We start from the raw sequence: 15,912 nt of genomic DNA on the forward strand, positions 1-15,912 counted from the left end.
TGCACCTGCTTAGTTTTAATCTCCAAGCTCATATAATTATTTTAATTTTCTCAACAATTGTTTCCCGTGCTTCCCAGTAACAGAAACGTTAGTTATCAATTTTTATACTTCATGATGTTTCCATTTTAATTTAAATGCTGGAATACATAACTTTTTCTAAAGAAGAATAAATAACATCTTTCAAAACACTTAGGTATTAATATTTTACCATCTAGAAACTGTCTTTTACATTCTAAGCCTTTAATCTTGCTATGGAAGCTAGTGGTCATTTGGATGATTACTTGTCATAAAGAAAAATTCATGTAATGTAAATCTTTGCAGAGTTGCTTTAGTACTGCAAACACTTACCTTGCCTTGCCTTTTTTCCCTCCTGAGCACTCACTACTGAGGTTTTTTAAACATGAATTCAGCACTTTTGAAATAAAAGAATAATGGGGTTTCTTAAATGACTAGGAATAGTATGGGTGTATTCCTTTGAGGTTTCCCACCAAACTAAGCAAGAAAAAAATTGGTTGTGGTGGTTGTAGCTATACCAGACTCCTCTCATCCCAGGAAGTTGAGTTGTTTCAAATTACTTGATATTCTCTAGTATATAAAAAACACTCGGCCGGGCGCTCCTGTAATCCCAGCACTTTGGGAGGCCAAGGCGGGCGGATCACGAGGTCAGGAGATCGAGACCATCCTGGCTAACATGGTGAAACCCCGTCTCTACTAAAAATACCAAAAAATGAACCGGGTATGGTGGCGGGCGCCTGTAGTCCTAGCTACTCGGGAGGCTGAGGCAGGAGAATGGCATGAACCTGGGAGGCAGAGCTTGCAGTGAGCCGAGATTGTGCCACTGCACTCCAGCCTGGGTGACAGAGCAAGACTCCGTCTCAAAAAAAAAAAAAAAAAAACACACACACACACACACACACACATCAGGATGATGCCACACAAAAAAAAGTGCTTTAGTTTAATTTACTTTTAGTATTCAATAAAACTACACCAGTGCATATTTGTTTAATTATGCCTTAAAACAAAAACAAAACTATAGCCCATCTAAAAAAAATGAAACTAATCAGTGCTCTTTCATTGTGCCATCTGGTTAATTATATATGGATTATTAGAAGTGGAGGTCTTGGGATAGTCGGAAAACCATGTTTCCAAGGTGTGGAAGCTAGTGAGGAGTACACATGTGTGGGTGCATGGGTAAAAGCAAGAGAACACGTGTGTGTGAGAACACAGATGTATTTTTAAAACGAGAGTTGCAGCAGGGGAAAAATGATGGCCAAACTGCTGGAAATTTTGAGTCAGAAAAGGACTGATAAACATTTTTGATTAGCTGGTCTCACCCTCTAAACTTGTCCAGCCTTCTGCTGTACTTGACCTCCATCTTTGGAAATCCACTAGTACAGTGAACTCTAACGCAGCAACCTCCAGTCTACCCTTAGCTGGAACTCATTAAACTGCCTCTTATATTTGCTGCAGTGAGCTACCTCAAAAGGTATAAGCTGTGAGAGGCAAACCTCATGTTTAACTAAGCATCTGGAGATGTTTAGCAGCTGCCTTTTCTAAGGTTTTAATGCCTAATGAAAGCTTGATTTTACTGCTTAGATCTTAGGATGGAATATAGTGTAAATTCTTCTGCCCAAGTCTTTTGACCGAGTCTTTTAAATCAGTATTTTGTGAGTTTTCATGGGCATTCAGGATTGTGTATGTATGTATGTAAACCCATTATTGTTAGATAAATAGATTCCTTTTGTCATTTCTTTAGTGCAGAAAATTTGTAGAATATGTTGGTCAAACCAAATTGAACTTTTAAATCCAACTTTCCCGAAAGGATATGCATCTGCACTTGATAGGCTTTCTTCTTTAAGTCCTAATGAGCACTGTCCTGAGTGGGCTAATAGAGAGGTCGCATGTGTGTTGCAGATTAGGGCACACAATATGTAACCTCTTCATAAAGAAAGACACCAGATTTAGACAGATTCAAGGATGTTTAAAGCAACACACACACACACACACACACACACACACACACACACACAACCTGAGCGTCAAAGAAAATCCCAGTCTTTATTACTGTCAAATTTATAAGACAAAATAGCACCCCAAAAGACGCTTTTGAAGTGATAGATTGCAGCACGTACCACCTGGACATGGGCAGTGTAAAACAGCAGCTAAAATCAAAACCACTTGGATTCTGGCTTAGCTTTCTCCAGACAAGTACTTAAAATAGCTTAAATAACAGGATGCAAGGGGAGGGAAAACATTTCCTTTTAAGGATATGCATTCTTGGTGTGATTCAAACTTCTGCAGGAACATGGCTGCGTAATAAGTTTATTTACTTTAAGGTTTACTTAGGGGAGGGCGGTGGGGGAGTTAAATGGTATTTAAAATAATACTTGGTAAAAGAGAATAATGAGGTTTCCTTTAAAACAAAATGCAGATGTGAACCTCCATGTGTCATCAGAGAGAGAGAGAGAGAGAGAGAGAAAACACTCCTTGTAACAGTTGTTTTTTTTTCTGATGAATTCAGTGGTCAATATGAAAAATGGGCCTGTCTGGTGCAGCATTGAGTGCTGCTTAGTGATTTTTTTAAGTATCATAATTTTCTTCTTTTAAAAAAATAACACTTTGTCAATTTACTCAAATTTAACCCTTTACTTTCTGCCAGAATTGTGTTCAGTGATAAGGTAGAGTTTCCTTTATCCAGCTTCTCCTTAATGTCCACCCATACTGACCATATTTTCTAAACCAAAAGGTTGCGACGTGCTGGCATTGAAACTGCTCTGCATAATAGAGGCAGTATGGTAATTTATGTCTACTTTATCAGCTGGTTGGAAACTATGATGCTGGAACAGAAGAGTCTTCAAAACACAGAGCCTTTCCCACTCCATACCAATGTATAGTTAATGAGAAAATGGCAAGTGAGCCAAAAAGGAGTTGCAGAATATTGGCAGCATGAATGAGAAAATAAAGGACTGCCATCATGCCTGGTGGTTATGATTTTAATATCTAGTTGTTAAAACGACTTCCAATCTAGGTATGTGTATTTTGGGTCAGTTTACTATTAAATTCTCATGTTTATGTCAAAACTCAGAATAGGAGAAGTTCACCATCAAACATACTGAACAGCAACATTATAATTCCAATGCTTTGTTTTTAAAGTGGACATTTTAACCACAAATAAGGACATAGTCTTGTGATTTTAAAAAAATTAAATTGTCTTTTTGAAAAACCTTGCCACATTATTCTTATTCTCATTTTGATTTTGAATAACAAAAAGGTATCCAAAATTCATTTTGGACTATTTGGGAATCATTCAGGTACCTCAGTTATTTTATTTTACACATGAGGAAAACATGACTCAAAGACTATCATTTAGCCAGTTTGTAAAACGAAACTACTTTTCTCCGATGTAGAAAATTAGATTGAATAGTCATCAGCATATATGTTTATTTTTTAAAATTACAACAAGTTAGTCTTAGAAGTAGACTAAAAGTTGTGAGCACCTCATGAGATGGAAGCTTTCTAAAATCCCATTGTACTACCTTTTTTCTGGCCTTCCAAACCACATTAGATCTTTGATATTGTTTAAGGATGTTTTTGGTTTTTTGACTGAGGGTTGGAAATAAAATTAGCATAAAACTCTTTAAGAATAATTGCATGCTATTTTGTCTCTCAAGTACTTTACCAGCTGGGAGGTTTTGTAAAATTAATTGCTAGCTGCCTTTTTAGGCTCCCTCTGCCTTCTTGTTTAAATTGAAATTGTTTTCTTCAAAATATATGATTTAAGAGCTCTAAGAAAGGCTTGATAAAATTGACTCGTACTAACACTAAAATGCCTTTGATCATGGGAGGTAGTGTAAGTGGGACTGACACTGGGGGCTAAAATATGGGAAAATGGCAGAATAGGTAAAATTTTTAGAAGAGAACACACATTCTTCTCATCCCAGGAAAGAGTAAGGATATGTATTCAATGTGACTCAAAATTTTTACAAGGACTTTGTAGCCACAGTTTCAAGTAAGACCCAGGGGTTCCATTTGATTCATTTCTGTATCTTTGGCATCTAGCCCAGGGGGTGTCTACCCACAGGGTAGGTACTCAGTTTGCTCTGGAGGGTGACTTAAACAAGTGTGCATCTCCTTTCTCATTAAAGCCAAAGCAGGTTTCTACATTTGGAACAAAAGAGATCCTGACCAGAGAGCTATCACTGGTTGTCCACTTGGGCCCTCCTTGATGGGTGTGCTCACTTAGAAAACCAAATTACAGATCTGAAGGCTGCTGGGTAGGGACAGGATTAGAACAAAGGGAATGAGATTGAATGTTGTTTAAGGGATATTTCTGTCAAGTTTTGGTTTCTCGATGAATTGCCATTCAGTCTTTGAGTGCTATTTCTGTATTTTTGTCATTGTTGTTTAGTTTTGTTTTTAAAATGCTCATCTAGGATTAGAGCATTCTTTCCTTGGTCAATTCCTGAGAATCAGTGATTCTACAAAAATAATTTTTTTTCCATTGCTTATTATATACAAAAGATTGTGCTACATATTGGAGTGGAGATACAAAGATTTAAAAGAATCTTTATCGGGAGATTTGCAGCCTAATAAGGAAGTTTGTCATGTAATAACAAATTCTTATTCCTCCAATTTCCTTTAAAATTTTCCTGTCCCTTTCTAAAAGCATCTGTTACTACTACCCTTACTTCAAAATGAAATTTCCAAATGTGGTTATTTTATGTTAGTTATGTTTTAGGGTGGCTACTTCCTGGCATCTTTTAATCACTTCAGTGAACTGTCCTCTAATTAATGCTCAAGGGAGGTTATTTCAGGAAGGATTCATGCAAATAGTAATTCTCCCTGTGACCCAAACTTCTGGAGTTTTTTGTTTTTGCTTTTGAGACAGTGTCTCACTTGTGCCCAGGCTAAAGTGCAATGATGCCGTCATAGCTCACTGCAGCCTCGAAATCCTGGGTTCAACTGATCCTCCTGCTTCGGCCTCCCAAAGCACTGGGATTACAGGCATGAGCCACCAGTCCCAGCCACCAGACCTGTATTCTAACCTAATACAAATAGACAGCCGGATAGACTTTCTGGGCCTTAGTCAGTTTCATATAGCTTTGAATCCACTGTAGTTCTCCCACATTGAATTAAAAACGTCTCTACTTTCCACTTCTATTATAACACTGAGAATACAAAAAGAACAATACCTGTTATATACCTGTTATATACTCCAGTCTAAACTAGAGTCAAAGCACAGTGGCTCATACCTGTAATCCCAACACTTTGGGAGGCCAAGGTGGGAGGATCATTTGAGGCCAGGAGTTTGAGATTAGCCTGGTCAATATAGTGAGACCCTATCTCTACAAAAAATACAAAAAACAAAAAGTTAGCTGGGCATAGTGGTGAAAGCCTGTAGTGTCAGCTACTCAGGAGGCTGAGGTGGGAGGATTGCTTGAGCCCAGGATTTCAAGGCTGCAGTGAGCTACGATTGTGCCACTGTACTCCAGCCTGGGCAACAGAATGAGACCCTGTCTCTAAAGATACTTTTTTAAATAAAAAAATTGGCTGGGCTTGGTGACTCATGCGTATAATCCTACCACTTTAGGAGGCCAAGGTGGGAGGATCACTTGAGGCCAGGAGTTCAAGACCAGCCTGGCCAACATGATGAAACCCCATCTCTACTAAAAATACAGAAGTTGGCCAGGCATGGTGGCACATGCCTGTAACCCAGCTACTCAGGAGACTGAGGCAGGAGAATCGCTTGAACTCAGAAGGCGGAGGTTGTAGTGAGCCAAGATCATGCCACTGCACTCCAACCTGGGTGACAGAGTGAGACTTAGTCTCAAAATAAAGAAATAAAATAGCTTAAAAGAAAAAAAGAACCCACTAAAGTGGACAACATTTTGATAGTTAAAAGGAATAAGCTATCTCTTCCTCCAAAGATATCATAAAAACGATAGAATGTTATACTTAGGTAATAAGGTATAGTAGTGATCAGAATGTTATCACTCTATCTGTATTTAATACGCATTACTATTCTATCTCCAGGTTTTGAAAGTGTTTGTGTGGGGGGAGAGTTATGAAGTCTTGTGTATTCTGATTTATAATCAGTGTGATAGAACCAAAAAGGAACTGTAGAGATATGTGGTCCAAAGCCCGCCTTTTACAGATGAGAAAACTAAGGCCTGAAGAGGTAACTTGTGCAAATTAATAGCCAAGTTGAGATAAGACACTGTGTCACATTATTCCCACTGTGTGTCTCTTCAAGCATGCATGCTGTGTTTCTTTCACTATGCCACACTTACTCTCTAGTACTGAGCTCCACTGTAATTTTAGAAAGGAAATAGGAAAAACAACTTGATATATGCATGGGAGCAGGTGTATTTAAACCCAAGACATTCATGAAACAAGAGCCACTAAAATTTTACCACAGTGCCATGGGGATTACTTTGTTCTTTTTAGCAACTGCAGACATTATTGATGGATTGATTTCTACATAGAAACACTTTACATGTAGAAATAAAGAGTTTGATGTATGACCTTTTATAAATCCAAAGCAAAGAAAGTGAATATACGCCCTAGGGAAATTAAGTGCTTTACCTCGAAGGAAATCTAAGTGATTTTCACACTAAGTATTGAGTGGTTTGTTATTGATGTTTTAAAAGTACAGATATTTTAATTAACCAGGCATAATTGTGCCCACCTTTGGTCCCAGCCATGCCGGGGAGCTGAGGCAGGAGGATTGCTTGAGCCCAGGAGTTTGAGGCTGCAGTGAGCCATGCTCGTGCCACTCCAGCTTGGGCAACAGAGACCCTGTCTTAAAGAAATATAAAAGTAAAAATAAAAGTACAGATGTTTTAATTCATAGATTTAAAATGTAGTAATCAATGTTTAAGAAACTTTAATACTTAAAATAGACTGCATTAAAACTAAACAGAATTTCATCAGCATTCAAAATATTGGCAAGATGGTTCCATACAGTATGCTTAATATTTTAATTTAATTTAATTTTTAATCCCCCAGAGCATTCTTGCAAATTGCAATTTTAGTAATTGACCAAAAATTGGATAATGTGAATTACACATAGATCACACTTAGAAAGAAATTTCAGTGTATTCCATGGAATACATTGGCCTAGCAGAACTTGCATGATCAGCTAGCTCCCTGACCTTGTATCTCATTTTCCCCCTTGTTCACTCTACCCAAGTCATATTGGATCTTTACTTTTGGATCTTTACTTTTTCCGAAACACACCAGACACACTGCAGCATCACTGACTTTGCATTTGCTATTTCCTCTTCCCGAAATCTCTTGCCCCAGATAGCCACATGATTTGCTTCCCTTACCTCATAGAAGTCTTCATTCAAATATAACCTCATCGAAGTGGCCTTCCTTACCCATTCTGTCTAAGTAGTAGCACCACAACCATCCCTGCCCCCCAATATCTCTATAACCCAGGGTTACTCAACTTCAGCACAACTGACATTTTGAGCTGCATAATTCTTGTGTTGTACATACCGGGGAGGGGTCATATCCATTGTAAGATATTTAGAAGCATCCCCAGCCTCTTTCCACTGTATGCCAGGTGCTTCCTCTCCCAGCCCAACTCCCTTCTCCAGTTATGGGAATCAAAAATGTCTCCTGGGGGCAAAATAGCCCCAGTCTAACTCCCTACCCTTTTTTTTTTTTTTTTTTTTTTTGACACAGAGTCTTGCTCTGTCACCCAGGCTGCAGTGCATTGACGCAATCCAGGTTCAGGCGATTCTCCTGCCACAGCCTCCCGAGTAGGAGGGACTATAAGCGCCTGCCACCATACCCAGCTAATTTTTGTATTTTTAGTAAAGATGGGGTTTTGCCATGTGGGCCAGGCTGGTCTCGAACTCCTGAGCTCAAGTGATCCGCCTGCCTCCGCCTCCCAAAGGCTGGGATTACAGGCGTGAGTCACCGTGCTTAGCCTGCTTTATTTTTTTATTTTTTATTTTAATATTTTTTTGAGATGTAGTCTCACTTTGTTGCCCAGGCTGGAGTGCACTCGTGCTATCTTGGCTCACTGCAACCTCCACCTCCCAGGTTCAAGCGATTCTCCTGCCTCAGCCTCCCGATTAGCTGAAATTACAGGCACCCGCCACTATGCCTGGCTAATTTTTTGTATTTTTAGTAGAGAGGGGATTTCACCATGTTGGCCAGGCTGGTCTCGAACTCCTGACCTCAGGTGATCCACCCATCTCTGCCTCCCAAAGTGCTGGGATTACAGGCGTGAGCCACTGTGCCCGGCCACAATACATTTTCTTAAACGCGCTAAGGTCATCTTGAGTCATTTCTCTATTCAGGTTGTTTCCTTCTATTATAATTAAATTTACATATGAAAATCAGCGGGACCTAAGGAATAAGTCATTATTGAACAGAAGATATTTGAAATTACTTGTGAACATCAAACTGTATTCACAGAAAAATATATACTTAAGTGGTTACAACCCTCAGGACATTAGCCTTTTTCTCAATAAATTAACTTTTGGTCATTGATCAGGTTTTTTTTCTATTTTTAAAAGCTTCAGAATAAACATCATTCATTTAATCAGCACTTCAAGATATACTCTGAGAAACTTCAGTAGTACAAAAATTAAAAGGTTATTTATAGAGTCATGTTAAACATCTGATTTCGTCAGTAGTGCATTTATTTTTATGAACTCTGTATTTGTCTTGAATTAATGTTTATTTACATTAACTCAAAATAATTGGCACTGAACATGATTGCTTAATTTCAGATGTGCTTTGAAACAGAATCAGCATTAAGTTCCTAAAAGTTCTTTTAGAGCAATGGAAGAATAAGAAACACAAAATTCCTATAGTTACAGTAGAAATGGTTCTACACTATGGAAGTGTTTTGTAGGTTTACGATCTATTAGTTCTTTTTTTAAAATCCTATTAGCTCCAAGTTAATAATAATTGTATTAACCAACTATGCTTTCTTGAACTTAGGGATGTTCTTTTTAAGTAAATCTACATACACATTGCTTAAATCACAGGATACATGATATAAAACCTTGCTTTTTCCACTAAAATGTCCATTTCCCTTTCAAACAATCTTATGTTCCCCACAATAAGAAAATATTTTATTTAAGTGAGCTTACGAACTGAGCCTCAAATGAAGGGAAATACTCTTAATAAATTATGTCTCTCAATTTTTTCCTTTTTTGCTTGCTCTCCTTTTTTACAAAGATCTCAACAGCAATGGATTCATTTGTGACTATGAACTTCATGAGCTCTTCAAGGAAGCTAATATGCCATTACCAGGATATAAAGTGAGAGAAATTATTCAGAAACTCATGCTGGATGGTGACAGGAATAAAGATGGGAAAATAAGTTTTGACGAATTTGTTTACGTAAGTATGTGAAAATTCCCGATTATTAGAAGTAATAGATATTCCTTCATCTAGTGGGATGTTATAGTATTAAGTACTATTATGTTAAGTTCCTAAATATATCATATTAGTACTGTTATAACTAATAAATTTCTGTCATCCTGCCCACTAAATTTACTTCTTTTAGCTGCTAGAATATCTTAACAAATGAATCGAGAAAAAGAGCACTGCAGGAACAAAGATATAACATGGTAAAGTGTTAAGGTGATAAGTTGTATAATGTGAACAGTCTTCTTTCATGGCATCATTAAAGGGCCGTTATCAAGGTGATAAGTGACATCTTTGAAGTATTGTCTCTCCCATGGTGAACAGTGTGCTCCAAAATTTTAATGATACACCCTGACTCACAGTCTTGGAAGCTTCCTTAGCTGAACTTTCTTATTAAAAAGTTGTTTTCCACTCTTGTGGTAGGGGTGTTTAACTGAACCATTTTCTCTAGGATGATAATTTTGATAATTAAAAGTTTGAAGCATATCTTTTTAGTCCATTGGAAGAGGCATTTAAAATTTTCTTCTCTAGTTTCATCAAATATTCTTCAAGGTTAGGGGCTGAGTTTTTAATTCTTTCACCCCCCCACTCCACTCCCAGAACTTACTTTGGTGTTCTCTACTCAGTGCCTGGAAAATGTATACTTGGCACATGGTTCTTCAATGCCTACCACTATTGGCTGCTAGCAAGTGAGGACTAGATTTTTTAGACTTATGCCATTTTCAGTCTGTATTTATTGACAATGTATTTGAGATACATGTTAAAAATAGCTGACTGGGTGTGGTGGCTCACACCTGTAACTCCAGCACTTTGGTAGGCTGAGGCAGGAGGGTCTCTTGAGGCCAGGCATTCAAGATCAACTTGGGCAAGTTAGGGGGACTTTGTCAGCTTGGGCAACTTAGGGAGACCCCATCTGTACAAAAACGTTTTTTAAATTAGCCCAGCATGGTAGCTCGAGCCTATAGTCCTAGCTACTCAGGAGGCTGAGGCAGGAGGATTGCTTTAGCCCAGTAGTTTGAGGCTACAGTGAGCTATGATAGCACCACTGCCCTCCAGTCTGGGTGACAGAGCAAGACCCTGTCTCTAAATTAATTAATTAATTAATTAATTAATTAAAAAAATAAAAGAATAGCTGTTGCTTCTTCCCTCAATTAAGGATACCCTTTATGACTTTACTGGTGTATTTATTATTAATTTAAGGCTGAGTTTGACTAGATCTTACTAGGAATTCCTTTCAGTATATCACAAACTAGTTATCAGTGCCTAATATTTATCACAAATATCCTAGCACTCCTATCCTCCTTTGTCATGGTTTATTTTTCCCCAAGGCAACTGAAACGATAACATACTCCTATCAGTAACTGTGGCTCACCATAGCAAGTGAAATTTTGAAATGTTTTTTCAATTAGAATTAACACCTTTAGGACACCGTAGTAGTTCAAGAAGCAAATTGACCAAGTAATGATGCCTACTCAGCTGACAGCATTTTGTGATTGTTTTTAAAATGCACACTTGTCGGCCGGGCACGGTGGCTCATGCCTGTAATCCCAGCACTTTGGGAGGCCAAGACGGGCGGCTCACGAGGTCAGAAGATGGAGACCATGCTGGCCAACATGGTGAAACCAGGTCTCTACTAAAAATACAAAAATTAGCTGGGTGTGGTGGTGCGTGCCTGTAATTCCAGCTACTTGGGAGGCTGGGGCAGGAGAATCGCTTGAACCAGGAAGTTGGAGGTTGCAGTGAGCCGAGATCACTGCACTCCAGCCTGGTAACAGAGCGAGACTCCGTCTCAAAAGAAAAAAACAAAAAGAAGCAGACTTGTGTCATAATTATAATGATATAGTTCCTGCCATTTTCTTTTGAAATACTGATTTTCTCCCACCATTTTTTTGTCTCCAGTTATGGCCAAAGCCTTTTGTTTTGAATTCTGTGTTCAATAGTAAGTTGCAGTTTATTTGCAATTTGAGCACTTGCATGTTTTCTGGTGTATCACTTGCTACCCTTTTAACTGCATGGTTAATTGTGAATTTAAAGTAGCTCAGAGCAGCAGTTAACTATGATTGGCTGTTTTTGATAAAATTTATTGCTCAGAATTTTTTAATATATTAGAAAGAACAGATCAAAATCAATAGGATTTGCAGTGTGTCATTATTATTAAGGACAAAATTGTGAAAATGTCTTTGAAAATGATCTTGGGCAAATTGTTAATTTGTAGATTTTGAAATGTAGTTTCTACACAGCTATTTGTGGCTTTTAAGGGAGGAGGTGTGATTGCCTTGGTATATTCTTTGAAAGTAAAGAACATGCACAATAATTTTGGCAACACCAGGGCTTTAAGAAAACAACATTCGTGAGGACATTTTAGGTTAGAATATACATTTTAGAATTGGAAGGAATCATTATATTTACATTCCTACACTTTTCAAATGAAAAGAAACAAGCAAACTTGGATTTCTGAAAAAGGAAGTGATTTTTCCTTTTTGCCCAATATTACACAAAGGACTAGTGGCTTTTTCCACTACCTCCCCGCTATTCAAGAAATTTGAAATATCAAGGACAGTAAAGTAATCTGCCTGAAGTTTCAGATGCTACTACTATGACTGTATTAACCAAATGTCTGTCCACACCCATCTGCTTTGTCATCAATGAAACATCTTACAAATTGTCAAACAAAATATGGGTAGAGCTTAGTTATCCAAGAAATAGAAATCATGTTATTCCTGTCAGATATTAGCATAAGGAAATAGAAATAAACATGTTCTCGCTTGTTAGGTTTTTGCTTTTTCTTTGAATTGTTGCTTAAGGGATGTTAATTGCAAACCAAACTACAAACAAAAACAGTTTATGTTAATTTCAGAGAAGTGTGTGTGTGTGTGTGTGTGTGTGTGTGCGCGCGTGCGCACGCGTGTGTGCGTGTGTATGGCAAAAAACAGTCCCAAAATTATATGTATGTAAACTTTAAAGGTGAAAATTAAATTTAATACCCTGCTTTTTAAAATTCTTAGCACTTCAAAACCAAAAATACTGGATTTTTATGCTTACAAGATAATAGGACTTTTTTTCTTTGATTGTTAAACTAGTATGGCACTTTCAGCAGAGAAGTAAGCTGCCCAGAACAGTCTTGGACGTATAGTAAATGCTGTATGTGTTAGTTGTTGGGGTAGTTACTCCTTTTTTTTTTTTAAAAGAAGTTATGTTTTTCAAATATTACTAAGTTTAGGCCCACAAGACATTCCAAAATAATGGAAAAATTCAAACCTGCCTCTTTGGAAACATTTTGGAAATAAGCCCCAAACACTGGAAGCCAGTCAATTTTTTTTTCTTTTTTTTTTTTTTTTTTTTTTTGCAATTCTTTCTGAAATCTTTCTTTCTTCAGTCATATGCCTCTGGATTGTTTTGGTTTGGCCACTTGTCCTGTGTTGAGCTGACTCTGGGGTCAAAAGAAGTTAGCCAGTTGCTGAGCGTCTTTGAGAGAAAGGCGGTGAAACTTAATAAAAGGAATAAAAAACATGTATATTCCATAAAGGACACTGAAAAGGATGTATAGATCAAGAGTGGATATTGCTTCCTGAGAAAAGTACAGCAGGAGTTAGCTCACAGATGATAAAGCAAGTCTTTCCTTGTGGAGAGAAAACAGCACAAAACAGTGAGCTCATTAGTATCACAACGGGCAGCTTTGAAAAGATTCATTGAGAAGACTCCAGCACAGTAGTCAGCCTTGTGCTATCTCTGATTTCAGAGATTTCTTGTTAAGCCAAAGCTTGTACTCAAATAGTTTTATCATCCACTTAAGCGATTTCTTTACGAAAGTAGAAAGTCAAATGCAGATTCTTTTGTAGTGAATCAATGTCACAGACATACAAATCTCAGTTCTTTCTTATCATTTTTACTTTTTTTTTTTTTTTTTTTTTTTTTTGAGATGGAGTTTCACTCTTGTTGCCCAGGCTAGAGTATAATGACGTGATCTCGGCTCACTGCAACCTCTGCCTCCTGGGTTCAAGGGGTTCTTCTGCATCAGCCTCCAGAGTAGCTGGGATTACAGGCATGCGCCACCACGACCAGCTAATTTTGTGTTTTTAGTAGAGACGGGGTTTCTCCATGTTGGTCAGGCTGGTCTCAAACTCCCGACCTCAAGTCATCCGCCCACCTCAGCCTCCCAAAGTGCTGGGATTACAGGCATGAGCCACTGCACCCAGCCCATTTTTACTTCTTTAAAATCCAAGGAATAGAAGAAAATACTATGAAACTAAAAGTTTAAGCTTAGCTGGAATAATTTATTTGAAACAATTTAGAAAATGAAGGTCGTGTAACTTTTGCAAGACCTTTGAAAATTAGCAAACTTAATTACAACTTTGCATTTCATTGCCAAGCATAAGAAGGAGTTTTACTAGAGCTACATAAGTAATTGCATTAGGATATATAGCAGAGACATTCTATATATACATATATATTTTTTTAATTTATTTTCCTTTTTTTTTTTCTTTTGAGACAGAGTCTTGCTCTCTTGCCCAGGCTGAAGTACAGTGGCACCATCTTGGCTCACTGCAACCTCTGCCTCTTGGGTTCAAGTGATTCTATGCGTCAGCCTCCTGAGTAGCTGGGGTTACAGGCATGCACCACCATGCCCACCTAATTTTTGTATTTTTAGTAGAGATGGGGTTTCATCAAGTTGGCCAGGCTGGTCTTGAACTCCTCCTGGCCTCAAGTGATCCACCCACCTCGGCCTCCCAAAGTGCTGGGATTACAGATAAGCCACCGTGCCCAGCCTACTTTGCTAGTTCTAGTTATTAATTCGAATTCCCAGACGTTCTCTTTTTTAAATACGAATTAATCCTTTTTTCTGTGACATAAACAAATTTGGATTTATTTTTTAGCTGAAATCACGATACTTGAAACAACCTAAGTTTTAGAAGTAAAAGATCCTTGAAGCAGAAGCACTTGTAATAGGAAAAATAACTTTACATATCTCATTCTGAAGCTGTAACACTTTTGTCATTGCAGGGACTTTGGTATGTTAGGCATGAAGAAATGCACACCTTTCAGATTTTAACTTATTAGACAATGTTTCACTAAATGAAGTAGAGTACAGAAAGAAGTAGACTAGTGACTATTGTCTTTTCACAGAGCAGGTGCATTGTTATCAAAAGGAGAGCTATGGGATCAAAATGCATCACAGTTAACGTACAGTTGAACTAAAACATCACATTGTAAATAAAAATATTTTAATAATTTGAAAACTGCCTGAAGTGTGTGCATCAGCTCCTCACTGTTGATACTTAGAAGTCAGTATAATGGCCACAGAGCAGGGTGATTTCATTGGTTGTGTGTAGTATTTAGAGTAGTGCATATGTGTGTGTCTGCATACATATGCAAACATAGACACACACAGACATTTATTCTAAAATTCTACCTCCAAAATTACCGGTATAGCTAGCACAGAATCGCAGCTATGGAAATACTGAGTAAGCTTGATTTTGTAAAATTTAACTGCTTACTAACTATTCTCTCAAACAGAATTGTATTTGTAAGTCCAAAGAAAGTTAGGATTTAAGAAAGGCAACAGGAAAAGATGACTAAGTAATAGGGCTACTGACAACACATACAGCAACTTTTCTACCAGTTACTAAAAGTCACTTTCTCTAGATGGATTAATTACAAAAAGGTGCCTTCCTGGAAAGATGAAATACAACAAGGCACTCCTTTCGGCCTGACACAGTCCTGTGCAAGACACAAGGCTTGGTTAGTATAGCTTGGGCTGGATTTCTGCTTCTGCTCGTGCCTGCTCTGACACATACAACCTGAACTGTTATGTATATTATAACCCTGTTCTGTGAACTGCAGACATAGGCTGCATCCTCCTGAGATGTGTGTGTGAATACATATTTGTCACGAATGTTAAAGGTCTTTGAATTGCATTTGTTCAGCAACTTTTCCATTAAGTCTTAAGTTTTCTTTCAATGAATCCACTTAAATGGGGTTCTAAACACCATTTAAAGAAAGTTGTATACAGCTTCTACATCTTGCTCCTGTTTTACTGGCTTTGACTAATTTAGCCATGCGCATTGGTGGATCAGGAACACATTTGGAATTAGGTAAATTCCAATACCTCAGAAAAATATAGACAGAACTTTAGAATGTCCAATCAGATGGTTACACAGTACTAGGATGTGAAACTTACTTTGTTATAACTTGCTTTTGTATAATTAGAATGTTCCTTACTGTGAAGAGAAGCTGGACTTCTTAAATGCCCCAATAAGACAATCACTGAAAAGCTTCTTTTTGGTATTTATTCTTGATAGTCATCTATTACTACCAGCTTAACACTTTTTTTAACCGTATTATTCTGTAACTTTTGATTTAATGAATTCTTAATGAGCTACCCCATTATACTGTAAAATAGTTTTTCGGTTAGATCATAAAATTTTATCTTTCTTTGCATCAACAATTTTTATTGGGTGGGGGGAGGGGGAGGGATAGTGTTAGGAGATATACCTAATGTAAATGATGAGTTAATGGG

General features: G+C 37.7%; 1 protein-coding gene across 4 annotated transcripts in view; it reads left to right on the forward strand.

Annotated features, from left to right (window-relative positions):
- The window catches only part of PLS3 (plastin 3), an 87,311-nt gene that overhangs the window by 50,654 nt on the left and 20,745 nt on the right, over positions 1-15,912 (forward strand). For 3 of the 4 annotated variants that reach the window (XM_025373241.1, XM_025373240.1, XM_025373242.1), the window contains one exon: positions 9,205-9,368. In XM_025373241.1, coding sequence (XP_025229026.1) covers positions 9,205-9,368 — 164 coding nt within the window. The remainder of the gene's footprint in view (positions 1-9,204; positions 9,369-15,912) is intronic. The other variant, XM_025373243.1, reaches the window with a different exon arrangement.

This window comes from Theropithecus gelada, chromosome X (genome assembly GCF_003255815.1).
Source record: "Theropithecus gelada isolate Dixy chromosome X, Tgel_1.0, whole genome shotgun sequence".
Lineage (NCBI taxonomy): Eukaryota > Metazoa > Chordata > Mammalia > Primates > Cercopithecidae > Theropithecus > Theropithecus gelada.